Source organism: Myotis daubentonii, chromosome 18 (assembly GCF_963259705.1).
Source record: "Myotis daubentonii chromosome 18, mMyoDau2.1, whole genome shotgun sequence".
NCBI lineage: Eukaryota > Metazoa > Chordata > Mammalia > Chiroptera > Vespertilionidae > Myotis > Myotis daubentonii.
The window spans coordinates 26,275,238-26,289,456 of NC_081857.1; the positions used below are offsets into that span (position 1 = coordinate 26,275,238).

Sequence of the window (14,219 nt, forward strand, 5' to 3'; positions counted from 1 at the left end):
CCTTGCTTTTCCGATTTAATGCTGCTTTCTGAACTGGAGACGATGGTCAGTGCTACCTTCATTATTCTAGCTATGTATTTTTACATCTCAGAATGCACTTGAACAGAGTGGTCTGAGATCCATAGGGGGAAACCCCCCAGGAAATCAAACTTTAATGATAAAAACAACATTTTAACTAAAAACTGAATAGTCTGGGGAAGATGTTGGAAGTATTCATAAATTGTAAAGCTTCCTTGTGGCCTTTAGGAATATGGTTCTGAGATGCCTTGCTCTACAAGGAAGGGGATTTTGGAACGATAGTAACAATGGTTATTGGCATGAGTGTGCATTCCTGCTCAGTCACCTGGATGACTATGAATGAACAACAGATATCAAATAGCCACATAAGGAGAGAAGGTTCTGAGTGTGAGGAGGCGAGAACATTTAAAAAGAAGGAAACCTATAAGATGTAATCAATCCCACAATGTTTCAAGCAAAAGTGAGAAACACTATTTTAACCTGTTTATTCAAAGATGCTGGTGTTGTAAATTGAGTTTTCAGTATTTTTATTAGTTTTCAAGTACTAAGTGTTATGATAGTAATGAGGGTATTGAAATATTAAAACAAATCAACATCCCTCATTACAGTTTCCTAAGCCGTAGGCATTTAAATTATGGAAGGGCACTGATGAGCCACTGGGGTGTTTCTGGCCCATGAATTTATGTCCTGCTCTAATACGACTGTTGTTAAAGCTAAAACTCCACGCTTGCTCCACCCCCGCCCCAATAGTATGTGGCTTTATTTTGACTTTATACCCAGATATGTGGAGGCAAATTATGGCAGTGGTTTCTCTAGTTAACACATTGACTAATATTTCCTTAATTTTCCACCCTGAGGTGATAATTAAGGTAGAATTGGCTTCCCATGAAGTTTTATTATTTTAGTTATTAAAATATTTTCCAACACTACTAAACAGCAAAATTAAATTCTAGTTGTTTTAGAAATCAGCAGGCCTTTTCTAGAGTTTTTATAGCTTCTCATCCATGATCTTAAGGGAGAGCAAGTGGGCTGACTTCTGGCTAAGGCCCTTGAACGTGACACTAAGCAGAGATTTATTCAAGGGGAAACTTTCATTCACTCTTAAAATTGACTTTGAGAATGATCCTGATATTTAAGCTTTAAAAATACACATGGTCCAGAATATATCTTACATAAATATCCATTGCCAAGGGGACTACTTTCATTTTAGTCTCTCTGGGTGGCAATGTACCCGTAAAAGTCTTTCTCATCTCCTACTCTCATAAGAGGTCTCATTCTAGAAGAATGCCATATATATGCACCAAAATACATTTAATCAAAGCTGCCTCATGGAAGTCTGAAACTAAATGGAGGCAGTCTTCACATGGTGGAGGCAACGGGGGTATTTGATTGTAAAATAAGTTCATTTTCTATGTCATATTAAAAGCCACCTGATGTCTTCTCACACCATCTCACTCCCTCTTGGTTTTTCAAAATTGTCATAGAAACTTGGGGATTCACTGGTGATGGTTTATCTAGTTGGAAACTATCCACATCTTCACCTCATTCCCCCTCTCAGTTGGTTCATTCACCCTCCCACACACAAAAACGGGGAAGGAATGAAGCTTATTTCTAGATTTTATATTAACCTGCACACTTACTGGGTTCCGAGAAGAGCAGTGAGAAAAGTATTTACACCTTATCCTATTTTTCTGTGTTTAAAGGGCAATGTCAACTGTAGGAAGAGTGGGGATTGTGAACTTCTCCAGTCAAGAAGGCCTGGCCTTGCCACTGATGAGGAGGGACTGAGGCTCATCCTGCACTTAACATGTTGACTAAGCATGTTCCTTGGCCGGGACGTGTGCTCTTTGCACCATTCCTGGGAGCTGATAATTCTGACTGGAAAGCAGGGTGGACATTTCCTCGTGTTTATGGGAACAGTTAGAAAGTACTTCCAGAAATTAGAGCACTTGTTATTTGCGGTTGTGTCTATCATGTGGCTCTGATGGCTGAAAAAGCAGCGGGGGGGGCGGGGGGGGGGGAGCAAATACCATGCCACAGGGAGGACTGCCCAAATACCTTGAGGCTTCAGACTCTGCCCCATGTAGAATTTCTCCTATTTTTGGTCAGAGGTGCCATATGACCTAAACTTCCTCCGAATACCAGTAATGCGGCATCACAAAACACACAAGCAGATTCTCTCAAACCCGAGGCCCTTCCAACACCATCCCTTTCCCCCACAGTTAAAAATACTGGCCAGACCCGAAGTGTAATATTCTTTTGGCAACAGCATTTGGTAAGGCAGATGGATTTCATTTGGCAACTAAAGGGTATAAATATGTGTTTAGATTTGGAGGTTCCCCCAGACAAAGGCTACAATACTCTGGGGCCTGGGTAAACTAAAGGATTTCAGTGTCAGGCATTTTAGAATCCTATGTTTAGGCAGCAACAAAGAAATGACAAGCAGACAGCAGCCTTGGAGCCCTCAGCTAAATCCTCAGCTCCTTCCTCACAGTGCTGGAGGCAGGCACTCAAAGCACATTCTGAGTGAAGAACTAGCACTTCTATCTTCATGCTCACTTTCCTGGCTGTTTATCGGCGAAAGCAACTCCGGGAACCTCAAGTCCACGTCTAAGATAAGTCAGAGGGAAGGAAAAAGGACCCAGCAGCTCCTTCTGGTATTTTGCTGGTTGGATAAAATTTAAAGGTGAAAAAAGCCAGGAACTGTGTTGTGCCATGAAACCGGGAAGACCTGGAAAAACATGCCGTCTAACCGTGACTGCCCACACGTGAAGGTTTCCTGGAAAAGCATTATTTTTCTGCAGTGAGGGAGACAAAAGGGGGCAGTGATAAAGCCAGCTCAAGCTTGTGTGTCTGCGGACATTGGGTAGAGTTTTCTCTCTCTCCTTTTTTTTTTCCTTTGAGCTGACATCAACTTGGATATAGGAACAGTCGGCAGATGCTGATGGGGGCAGTCTGCTGCTGACTGGCTAGAGGAAGAATAATCGTTTTGGGCATTTTTCACTGGTCAGTGGCCGACGGCCTGGCTCCCACCCTGGCTGTCTTCCTCTTACCAATCTGGTGAAACCTGGGCCAGAGCTGGGTACCCTGAGACTCAGAAAGGCTTTGTCTGCAGTGGTTGAAGCTTAGCAATTTAGGGCCCCAAATGGGACAATGCCAGGGCGATTTGCTGCGATCTGTCCTGGGACGAGGAAGCAGTTGTATCTGGTTAACTCAATGCCAGCCACCACTGGGCCACCAGCGACATACTGTGCGATGTTACTGCTGTCTGCCGGTACTGGTGTTGCCTGCACTTTGCTTCCTGCAGATCCTTTCTTATTTTCCTTCCTTTCTTACTCTCCTGCAACCTTGGGTGATTGGGAAAGTGAGATAAAGGACACACTGCAAACAGAAAGGCCTAATCAGAAGCCTCCCTTGACATACGCGCAAAGCTCCCAAATTCTGGTCCTCGGAACACTTGCAGTTCTGTTCCTGGGCCTCGTCTACACAGAACCCATCCTTCTGGACTGTGGCAGATTGGAGACATCTGCGTAGATGCAAGTTGCTAGAGGAGACCACCTACTTCACTGAGACTAGATTGAAACCAACACCCGAAGAATGAAGCATTCCGACATTACCCATTGATCCTCCTCAGTGAACTATCATGTTACAACCACAGTCACTGTGGAACTAGAAGGAGTTTGATGGGATAGTTAATTGAGGGGCTGAAACAAAATTGGACATTTTCTTTAGTGAACAGCTTGTGGCCAAATTTCTGTTTTCATCAAAATATATTAAGCACCATGACAACTCATGTTAAATCTGCAATGAGTTATTAATTACGCTGGGGATTTCAGTAACAAATTTTGGAACACAGTAGCCTCAGGAGATGCCTGAAATATTAAGAATCAGGAAGAATACCTCAGAGTTGATTTTATTCTGGGCAATCATACCTTTTTTTAAAAAAAGGACTTTTTTTTTTTGACTTTTGAAGCCAGTTGCTAAAAATAAAAACTGTTCCCTGAAAAAAATCCAAATTCCTAATCATGAATTTATTTGTTTGTTCTTTAAAGGGGAGGACGGTGGGGAAAACAGAAAGCTCATGCGTGGCTGAGATGGGAAATCACAAGACGAGTTCATCCTCTGTCCAAATAGCACCCAGCTGCTAAGAGGAGTCACACTCTTACAGGGCTGCTGAGGAGAGAGCAAGGCGGGACGTTCCCAGGACATGGCTCGGGGGAGTCAGACACAGGCTAGTCACACGAGTCGCTTAACTGTCCGTGGGCCCTGTGCCCCCGACTTCAAGGTTCAGCTGCTTCATCCTTCATGGCACCAAACCTTGATGTTAGGGATGCAAAGACACTCATAAGAATTGTGGGTTTGTCTTTACTCACACTTTGGGGGACTGGCTGAAAAAACAAAACAAGGAGACCTTACCCATAAGTGAAAGGGACTCTGTGTGAACTGTCAATCGAATCAACATATGAAATATGTGAAGGAATTATAGCCCATCAGGGCAAGCAGGTCAAACGTTTATAGTAGGAATGAACTAAATGGTAAAGAGAATCAAATGGCTTTGATCTCCGTAAAGAACAGAACGTGAGTGCACGGACTGTCTCTGTGTAGAGAGATTTCTGTATCGTTTGCCATGATTGGTTTAGTGGTGAGTTACTGAGAATGTGGGACTGTGGTGGGGCTCAATGTGTGCCCTGCAGAGTCAAGGAAACCGCCTAAATGAGAGGACATACGTGGGAAACCCTGGGGTAATCTGGAGGTCACCCCGGGGCCATCATGCAGCACAGGATGCCAGTGTCCTCGTGGGGCCTCACCAGAGGCTTTCAGTGGAGCATTTCTTGGTTCCTATGTTGTGTTACTGTCATGTGGACGAGCTGGAGGAAAAGCACATTCTTGCCTATGATTCAGTTTTGCCATTTTCAGAAGACACCACCAGCCTTGGTGAGGAGGGTGGTTACAAGACAGTGCTTCTATTTTTCAACCTTTTTAAAAACAGAAGACTGAGTGGTGAGGTCAATGAAGTCTGCTTTTCCTTGGATAGAGACCCTTCCTCCCACTCTGATCCCCCCTCTGACGGTTGCAAAATAGCTCAGCCCAAGGAAAGGGGAGAAGACAAATGCGTGAAATAACGCCAGAATCGCCTATTGCCAGGGAAAACACTCCGATTCAGTTCATTTGTTCTGTTCATGGCCAAGGCTGTGATTCCCAATTACCTAATTTTACCAAGTTGTAACTGAAAATAGCTACATCGGCCCTAAAGTTAGTGCATGATGAAGAGTTAGGAGCTTCAAGTAAGAGAACAGGACTCCTCACCAGGTGGTGATGTATGTTTAAGATCATCTTGCTGAGCAAGGACATGACTGGCTGGGATTGTCAAACAGGTTCAGCCCCTCCACAGAGGTTGAGTGGGGTGAGAGGGGCGACCCACATACTCTGGCAACAGAAAATGTCCCACACATCGGATTTGTGAAACTCAAGTTACTAATGACAGAAGTATCCGTGCTGGTGAGTCTCTCTGGGACCGAGACACTCCCCAAGTTCAGGTGGAATTAATTAAAACAGGCGTGTAGTTTGTAATATTTCCAGCTCCCTCCCTGAAAGGCTCCATGCATATGAACCAGAACAGCTTGAGCAGCTGAGAAGAGCTGGGCCAAAAGTGACTCCACCAGCCTCTGTCCTCCCTCTGTCTTTACATGGCAATAGAAAGATAGAATCATATTTTTTCCTTCTTTTTTTTTTTTTTTTAAGCAGAAGGCTCCTGGTTTCTGTACAATTCATGTGCTTTCATTACCTTTGAATTGGGTTAAAATAAAAGTGTATAGGCTCTTAAAAGTCAAGATCATAACTTGCTAATGAAGTAGGGAATTATCCAGAAGAAAACTGCACAGGCACATGCCCAATGATTCAGGTATGGCCTTTGTGATCTTAAGTCCCCCCAACCCCCCACTGCCCCCCCCCCCCCCCCCCCCGCCAAGCCAGCGGGACACTGCCCATGCTGTCCTGTCATTTTATGAGTTTCTGGTTTCAGATAAAAGAGGAGAAAGGGCCCTTAAGAAAGCAAAGAACTGGGGTGGGGGTGGGGGGAATCAAACTTCCTTCTCATAAAGCGAAGGGCTGTCTTCCTGGAGATGATGGATAATGGCATTTCAGCTTTTTAAAGTTTTTCATAGAAAAAATGTAGGCAAATCAGGGAGGGCAAAGAGAATATAAATAAAGAGAACAAGGTGAAAACTCAACAAGAGCTTTTGAAAAAAACTCAACTTCTTTCTCTCTTTCTTTCTCTTTCTTTCTTTCTTTCTTTCTTTCTTTCTTTCTTTCTTTCTTTCTTTCTTTCTTTTTTCTTTCTTTCTCTCTTTCATCTTTGTCTGTCTTTCTTTTTTTGAAGTCTTAAACCTCATTTCTGGCTTGCATTTGGTAGGATTCCTGCTCTGGCTTTTATTAAAAACAGACTTTATGTGGTCAGAATTCTCCATCTTAAGCTAAACTTGAATAGGCAGACGGATCCTGACAGAGTCATTCTTGCTCTCTCTCTCAGGTACCCGGCCCCTCCCCAAGGATTTCTGTCCCAACGCCCCTAATTGGCCCGAACTTGAGGGCTCAGCCCAAAACACCCCCCTTTCCTCTTATACTGTGAACTCTTTCTCCTCTTTCACATTGGAGATTCTGCAAGGCCAGATCGAGTTAAGTCTGTCTCCAACTTAAGAATACTCTAGAAATTTTGAATAACACAACTGCTGTCCTATAAATGCCCAAACGCAGACGCATGAAACCTGGTGTCCCCTCCCTCCAGCTGGGAGAAAACCGCACAGGCACATGCAGGTTCCTGCCGCCGCCTCCTGTGAGCGAGCTCGGAAACACCCAGGGCGACCCCACCCCATCAAGCATGGCACAGTATGTCTGAAGGGCACTGGCATGCTAGCTTCTCTGCAGCAGGGGCCAAGGCAACCAAGCGTGCAGGCAAAGTCATGCATTTTCGTTGGGGGACAGGCAGCACCAGGTCGCTCTGGTTCCCTCCTGTAGCTCAACAGATAAGATGGCCAGCTCCAGGTGCTTGGATGGGGCCCCTGCCTTCCCACACCAGCCCTCAGTCCCCAGTGGTCTCCATACCTTCCTCGCACAACAACAGGCACTGTTCCAGTCAACCTGAGGTTCCCTACAACATTAGTTTAATCTGGCCTGTAGGAGGCTCGGCACTGACGTGGATGTTTTCTCACATGCACGGGAGAGGCTAGTGGATCCTGTAGGCAGAGCTTCTCAGGCGGTGAGGGGGGCTCTCTGCTCCTCACCCCTGGCATTGGGGATGTCCAGAGACATTTTAGTAGTCACACTGGGGGAGGGCAACTGACATCTCGTGGGAAGAGGCCAGGATGCTGCTAAACATGTCAGCAGTGTCGGGGCTGAGAATCCCTTGGTGCTGTGGTTGGGGGCCGGGGCTCTGCAGGCAGACTGCTGGGGACCGGAACCCAGCTCCTCCGGGGCCCGGGGGGAGCAGTCTGGGGCAAGTTGCTTAACCTCTGTGCCACGTCTGCAAAATGGATAATAACCCATCTCATTGGGTTTGTTGTGTTAAACCCAAATGTAGTTGCAAAGCAATGAGGGCAGAGCCTAGATCTATTGAGAGCACATGAAACATTAGCTATTGTTATTCATGTGATGCCTAGAATTTAGTTCAGTTCCAAAAAAATAATAAGCCAACTTTATTGAGTTTAGAAAAAAAATTATAGGTTTAAGAGTGTTATATCCTCTTTGATTGGGACCAGAATGATGATAATGGTAACAACATTCCCATAAGAGCGGTTTCCCGGGCTCTTTCAAACACCTCATCTCACATGACGTGGGCAACAGCCTGCTGAATGTGTCCCCCGTTTCCTAGATGAGGATGTGCTGCTCAGAGGTAGGTGAGTTGCCCACGGTTTGTGGCAGAGCAAGGGTGACTCCACATCCCGACCATTCCTGCTCCAGGAGCCTGGGTTTACTAGTTTCAGAGGCCGGTGTCTTCATTGCACCTGGCACCCTGAAGATCCCAATAAATGTAGTCATGGTAATCAGAGCGGGAGGGGACTCAGGTTTCCTGGGTGAGTGGAAGTCACTTCTGCTAAATGTCTAGTCAAGTTTTCCTTCATGGAACATACAAATATTTTAATCCTCTGAATTGAATTTTTAAAAATGAACTTTCTATATGAGCTAATTTTCTTTCCTTTTAAAATGTGTTATTATTCTTAAAAATCTAATTCCTTCTATTTTATAAATCTCTAATTATACATATTGCACATATTTTGATTATAAATGTAAGAAGGTGAGAATCTAGCTTTAACTATATACATCTTTCAAGCTCCATTTATTTGCCAGCTATTTTGTTTTACAATTGAGGCAAAAATCTGCTTATAAATGCCAAAATGTCTAATTTAAATGTACAGTGTTCTGTCTCTTATATGGTGTGTGGGGGGAACGACTGCATACAGCAAGCATCATGCCTATGTAAAATTTCTATGCTAGTTTAAAATAATTACAGACTAACCAGCGGATTTTTATGCTGCCTACATTAATGTTAATGATATTGGGCTTAAGGGTCATAGTTCAGAGGGCAGATGGATAATAACCCTTGAAGTCAGTGGTTTTTGGGAATTCCTTTGGTAACAGAGAAGGTGAGGACTTAGCTGGTGATAGGTTCATGACCTTGGAGCACACAGCTTGCCTCAGCCCAGCCATGGCTCTTTCATTTCAAAGCTTTCCATTAAATTCTACAAACAGCTGCCAAAACGTCAATCTTTTCGACCCAGTTTTCTTGGGGCCCCTTCAGTTGGTGCCAGTTGATAAAGGAGAGGTTTAGACCACATTTTGGTTTTTAAATGGTGTAAAACTCAGCAATTCCCCAGGATTCCCCTCCCAGGTGAAAACTGCAAACGTGTATGATACTATCTTTGCAATTTTCTTTTTCAAGTAACTTTTGTCTGTTGTGCTACGAAAAGAGAACCAAAGAGCACCCCACACTGTCTTCCGCGCAGTACACTTACCTGGGGACACTGGGAGGGGCCCTGGTGGGCCGAGAGGGGACCTGCGGGGGGGCTCCGTATGTGTCGTTGCTGTTGGGGAAGGGCGGCAATGGGCCCGGCCGGAATGGAACTGGGGGAGCCCCTGAGTGGGGTCCCGGGGACGGGATGGCAGGAGGGGGCCCTCGGCCAGACCCAGGCCGAGCCAGGGGGGTGCTCAGTGTCGGCCTCCTTTGGGTGGTGGGGCTCGGAGGGGGCGACCTGGGAAAGAGACCAACCGTTTACCACTCCTACTTTCTCTCTGCATCTTAAAAACACATTTTGTAACTTCCTCGTGGCTTTTTAAAAATTATTTTTTGGCTGAGAAACTCCGATAAATGTTAGAAACGTTTAAAGGCATAATAAGAAGGTAAAGGGTAGGGGAAGGTTCCCTCCCCCACCCCCTCACGCCACAGAGTCAGCCAATAGGAGTTTCTTTGTAACTATGTTCTACAGTAGTTTCTCTCTCTATATAAATTACTTTTATTTAAGCTTCACTGGAACTTGACTACCTTTTCATTTCAGTATTTATAGACCTGTCTTACTTTTTACTGGCTGTGTAACATTCCACTGTACTGATGCATGGTGCTTGTTTCTGACAGGAGTTGGGATGACTTGACCCTCTCTCTCACTGCTGAACTTAAATATTTGTTCCTCTTTTTTTCTAAAGAGTTTCAGGGGAGTACTCCCAGTAAATGGCACTGCCCCAGCCTGGCAGGCCTCAGGATGCGTGAGCCAGCTTCCTACCTGCGAGTGTGCTGTATCCAGGAGTCGTCCACGGGCGGCGGGGCAGGGATGAATGTGGTGGCCGTGTTGATGTCGCCAATGATCACGAGGGCTTCTTTAAGGGCCTGGTACATGTGAAGCATTTCATCCCGGCGTTGGGCCTGCTCCGCCGACTCCTCCATCAGAGTGTTCTGGTCCTCTGAGGAATATAACTGTGCTAGGAGCTCTGAGTTTATAAAATCCTTCACCTGTCGGGTCACCACAAAAAAGTAAGAAGGGAATGAGTGAGTGGTTGGATGGTAGATACTGGGCCGGAGACTGTGGACAGAGTCTGCAAACGTCTCTGGAAAAGGGCTGCAGTGTGCATCTGTTCATTCCTATTTTCTTCATCCTCCTCCCAATCCTTCACATAGACAGCGGTTCTCAACCTTCTGGCCCTTTAAATACAGCTCCTCATGTGGTGACCCAACCATAAAATTATTTTCGTTGCTACTTCATAACTGTCATGTTGCTACTGTGATGAATCGTCATGTAAATATCTGATATGCAGGATGGTCTTAGGCGATCCCTGTGAAAGGGCCGTTCGACCGCCAAAGGGGTTGCGACCCACAGGTTGGGAACTGCTGATGTAGAGGCTATTAACATGAAAGGAAAACATGACACAGATTCATTGAAAAAAGGGCCAAACCCTGGCATCTGCAGAGAGGACCTGGTCTCTCAGACGAGAGGGCCTGTGTCTGAGCCAGCTTCCCCACAATGGTCTGAGGCTGCTTGGCTTAGGGATGAGGGGGTAACCAGCAGCATCTTCCACAGGAAACAATGATGTAAAGAAACTGATGTCCTAACACAGGTTATCCATTCCTCAGTATTCCCAGTCCTTGACCCAGCTTTTACCAAAATCACTGACATACTCAGAAGACCCTAGGTTTCAATGTGCTCTCGAAAGTGGAATTTCCATCAACAAGTCAATATTTGTTAAATACAGCACCTTATAGAATTATGCAAAAAATGATATGCTCTCTGCTTTCTAGAAGTTAATCATAGAAGCTACTTAACAGTGATGAGGACTGATACAACAGATAGATGTGAACAGACTAAAGTATGGATACTCCACATGAGGCACAGCTCTGAGGGAGAGAGAACCAACCACATCTCATCAAATCCAAGATACAACTGGATTTAAGACACACCACTAATACATTTGTGCCACGAAGAAAGAGAAAATCATCACCAATTAAAACTATGACAGAATGGCCCTTGCTGGTTTGGTTCCATGGATAGAGCGTCGGCCTGCAGACTGAATGGTCCCGGGTTCGATTCTGGTCAAGGGTACATGCCTGGGTTGCGGGCTCAGTTCCCAATGTGGGACATGCAGGAGGCAGCTGATCAATGATTCTCTCTCATTATTGATGTTTCTATCTCTCTCCTTCTCCTTTCCTCTCTGAAATCAATAAAAATATATGGGGGAGAGGGGGACTATGACAGAATGCCAGATGCCACTGAATGTCACAGGTGTCTTCATGTCAGAAATATTAATTGTGGAAAAAGTCAAGGTGAGAATTGATGACATATGGTGTGTCCCAGGTGCCTTTACAAGTTACCTGACTTGGTTCTCACCTCAAACTTAGGAAATGTATTATTATCCCAATTTTGGAGATGAAGAAACTGATGTTCAGAGAACTTTAAGAGACTTTCCCAAAGCCACACATTAAGTTGAACCCCAAATCTGCTGACTTGAAGTCTAGTGTTCTTTCCATGACCCCCTACTCCCACTTTGGGTGCTTAGAAAGGACCGTTGATGTGTAAGCACCATTATTTTAGAGTGGTGTAGCAATACGCCTATTAACATAAGCCTAGAAAAATAAACCCACTTGGATTGTTGGGTTTCTCCTTTAATGAGAACACTGACACTTCTCTGGAGTCACTGAATTTCTCCAGGAAAGGCCGAAGGCCGGTATATTGGACTGTTGTAACAGATTCAGGCAGACATCGGAACACTGGTCAGATACTCAGAATTCCTGGGTTGTAGTTACAGCATCTAATCACACAAATAATTCTACTAACTGGAAAATTCCATGAAAACACAGAGCTTCCCTGGGAAATAAAGAACTGTCCTCTGCACATGTTTTGTCAACCAGGTTTGAATATGGACGAGATGCATTCAGACAAGAGTCTGGGGGAGCAGGTTTCTGTGTGATAGCCGGGGAAGGTAAATTTGGCCAGGTAACCTGGGGCCAGATGCAAAGGCCTCTAATGCCAAGGAAAAGCGTTTGAACTTTATCCACTTGGCAATGGGGAGCTGTGGAAGGCTCTGCTGTAAGTCAGTGAAACAATAAAAGAGAGCTTTAGGAAAATTAATCTCGCTGTGATGGGAGAAGAATTTGCAAATGGAGATAAATGTAGATCATTTGTGAGATGACAAGGGTTGAATTTAGCAGGGTTGCAGTGGAATAGAAAAGATAGGCATGTACAAATGACAGTGTAAAGGCAAAACCTACTGGACTAGTTTGGGATGTGAAGGACAAGGAAGAAAGGAACAAAGACAACTCCAGCGTTGAGGTTTGGGTGAGAGGGAGGAGAGAAAAATCAGAAGTCAAGAAGGATGCTGAAACCGGTTTGGCTCAGTGGATAGAGCGTCGGCCTGCGGACTGAAAGGTCCCAGGTTCGATTCCGGTCAAGGGCATGTACCTGCGTTGCGGGCACATCCCCAGTAGGAGATGTGCAGGAGGCAGCTGATCGATGTTTCTCTCTCATCGATGTTTCTAACTCTCTATCTCTCTCCCTTTCTCTCTGTAAAAAATCAATAAAATATATTAAAAAAAAACACACACAAAAAAACAAAAGAAGTCAAGAAGGAAAAGGCAGATTTAGAGGAAATACAGTCAACTGGGCTGAAGGATTTTTTCACTTGTACCCGAGGAATCAGGACATTTGCACAAATCTTCCACTATTGGGTGTGTGTGCACTTGAAGGGAGGGTGCAACTCCAAATTCAAAACCAGACGATTTTCCTGGCACTGGCCGTCGGGTGGTTAAGCTCTTTGGAAGCTTTACGTCTTCCTGGAGTATCACTCAGAATCTATTAAACACAATTTAAAAGACAGTCCTTCCAAGAACAGATTTAAAGCAGATCTGAATGAAGAAGCAACTGTCAAACAAACCACGAAATAAAATAGTCAGGGCCTGTCTCAGCATTCTGATCAAAGATCTGCCTTGCATCAATTCTTCCACATCAAAATGTTACACGTGAAGACTTGCCGACTCCCTGAAGGATTGGGCAATGTTCTGGAATAATTTGAGTATTACGAGCCTGAGAGAAAAGGGTAACATGTGCAGTGGTTAGAGACGGTGTGGTTTGGAGTCAGATGGCTCTGAATTGGAGTCTGAGCTCTAACACTCACTGTTTTGGGGCAAATAACCTCTATGAGACTCAGGTTCCCTTCCTGAGGACAATGGTGGTAGCTGCCTCAAGAGCCGTGCAAGGATTCAGGGAAAGAATCAATACCCAATGCCCGGCACGATGTCCAGCATGTAGCCAGTGCTCCGCATACAGAAGCTACTCCTGCTACAGAAAACAGGCTAAGCTGGCACTGGCATGTAGAGGAAGGAGAACAAGCGTACAGGCACCAAGAGATGGAGTTCAATAAAGAACCCAGGTTGACATTTTACTTTGCACTTAAGCAAAATTTTAGAAAGACTCTTCCCTTTCTCTCCTGCTAGTTGGCGGGGTGGGGGTGGGGGTGGGAGCAGGGGGGGGGTACTTAGGGGAGTTTCCAGACACTTCAGGGACTTTCTGAGTGTTCTGAATGTCAACGGGACAAACACCGAAACCAAGGGCTCTGCACGGCAATTAGAGACCAAGGTCCGTTTCAGAGGAACAGCATGTAGAAAATACCCTCACAGAACGTGACATACACGAATTCTACTTGGATGTGAGATGCAAAATAAGATTTATGCTTTTAATTATAACACCTTAGAACCTATACATCTTTGTATGGCTCACAAAAGAATTCTCACACACAAAACCTCATTCCAGTTCAAACTCCATGGGCTAGAAAAACAGGCACTACTGCAACACGTCCGCCTCGGTGCAAAGGAATGTGAGGTCATTAGCAATGTTCCATATGGTTCCTCTCTCTTGCTTTAACCCTTCTCTAGCAACCTGCAATACTTTTGGATCTTAACCCTTCTTTGTCTTTAGCTGAGACCGCTTTAAAGCCTCTACAAATAGAAGAGACATTTCTAGAGTTTTCATCCAATATCATTACCAAGGAGACCATTTCCTTAAAATCCCTCTGTTTCTAGACGGGAGGGCCACAGTGTGGAACACGGTGGGGGCTCTCGTTCACACAAAGACACATGAAAACGTAACTGGCAGCCTGAGGATGCGTCGTCTGGAGAGGAACTTGGTTAGTATTTTGTGAATCCTTGAGATCTCACAATTCTCTCGTTT

General features: G+C 44.9%; 1 protein-coding gene across 7 annotated transcripts in view; it reads right to left on the reverse strand.

Annotated features, from left to right (window-relative positions):
- DNM3 (dynamin 3) overlaps positions 1-14,219 on the reverse strand; it is a 372,210-nt gene that overhangs the window by 19,176 nt on the left and 338,815 nt on the right. For 5 of the 7 annotated variants that reach the window (XM_059675119.1, XM_059675122.1, XM_059675121.1 and 2 more), the window contains 2 exons: positions 9,789-10,015; positions 9,027-9,263 (listed from right to left, as the gene is read on the reverse strand). In XM_059675119.1, coding sequence (XP_059531102.1) covers positions 9,027-9,263; positions 9,789-10,015 — 464 coding nt within the window. Of the gene's footprint in view, positions 1-4,017; positions 4,336-9,026; positions 9,264-9,788; positions 10,016-14,219 lie in introns of those variants that run through there. The other 2 variants (XM_059675120.1, XM_059675123.1) reach the window with 2 other exon arrangements.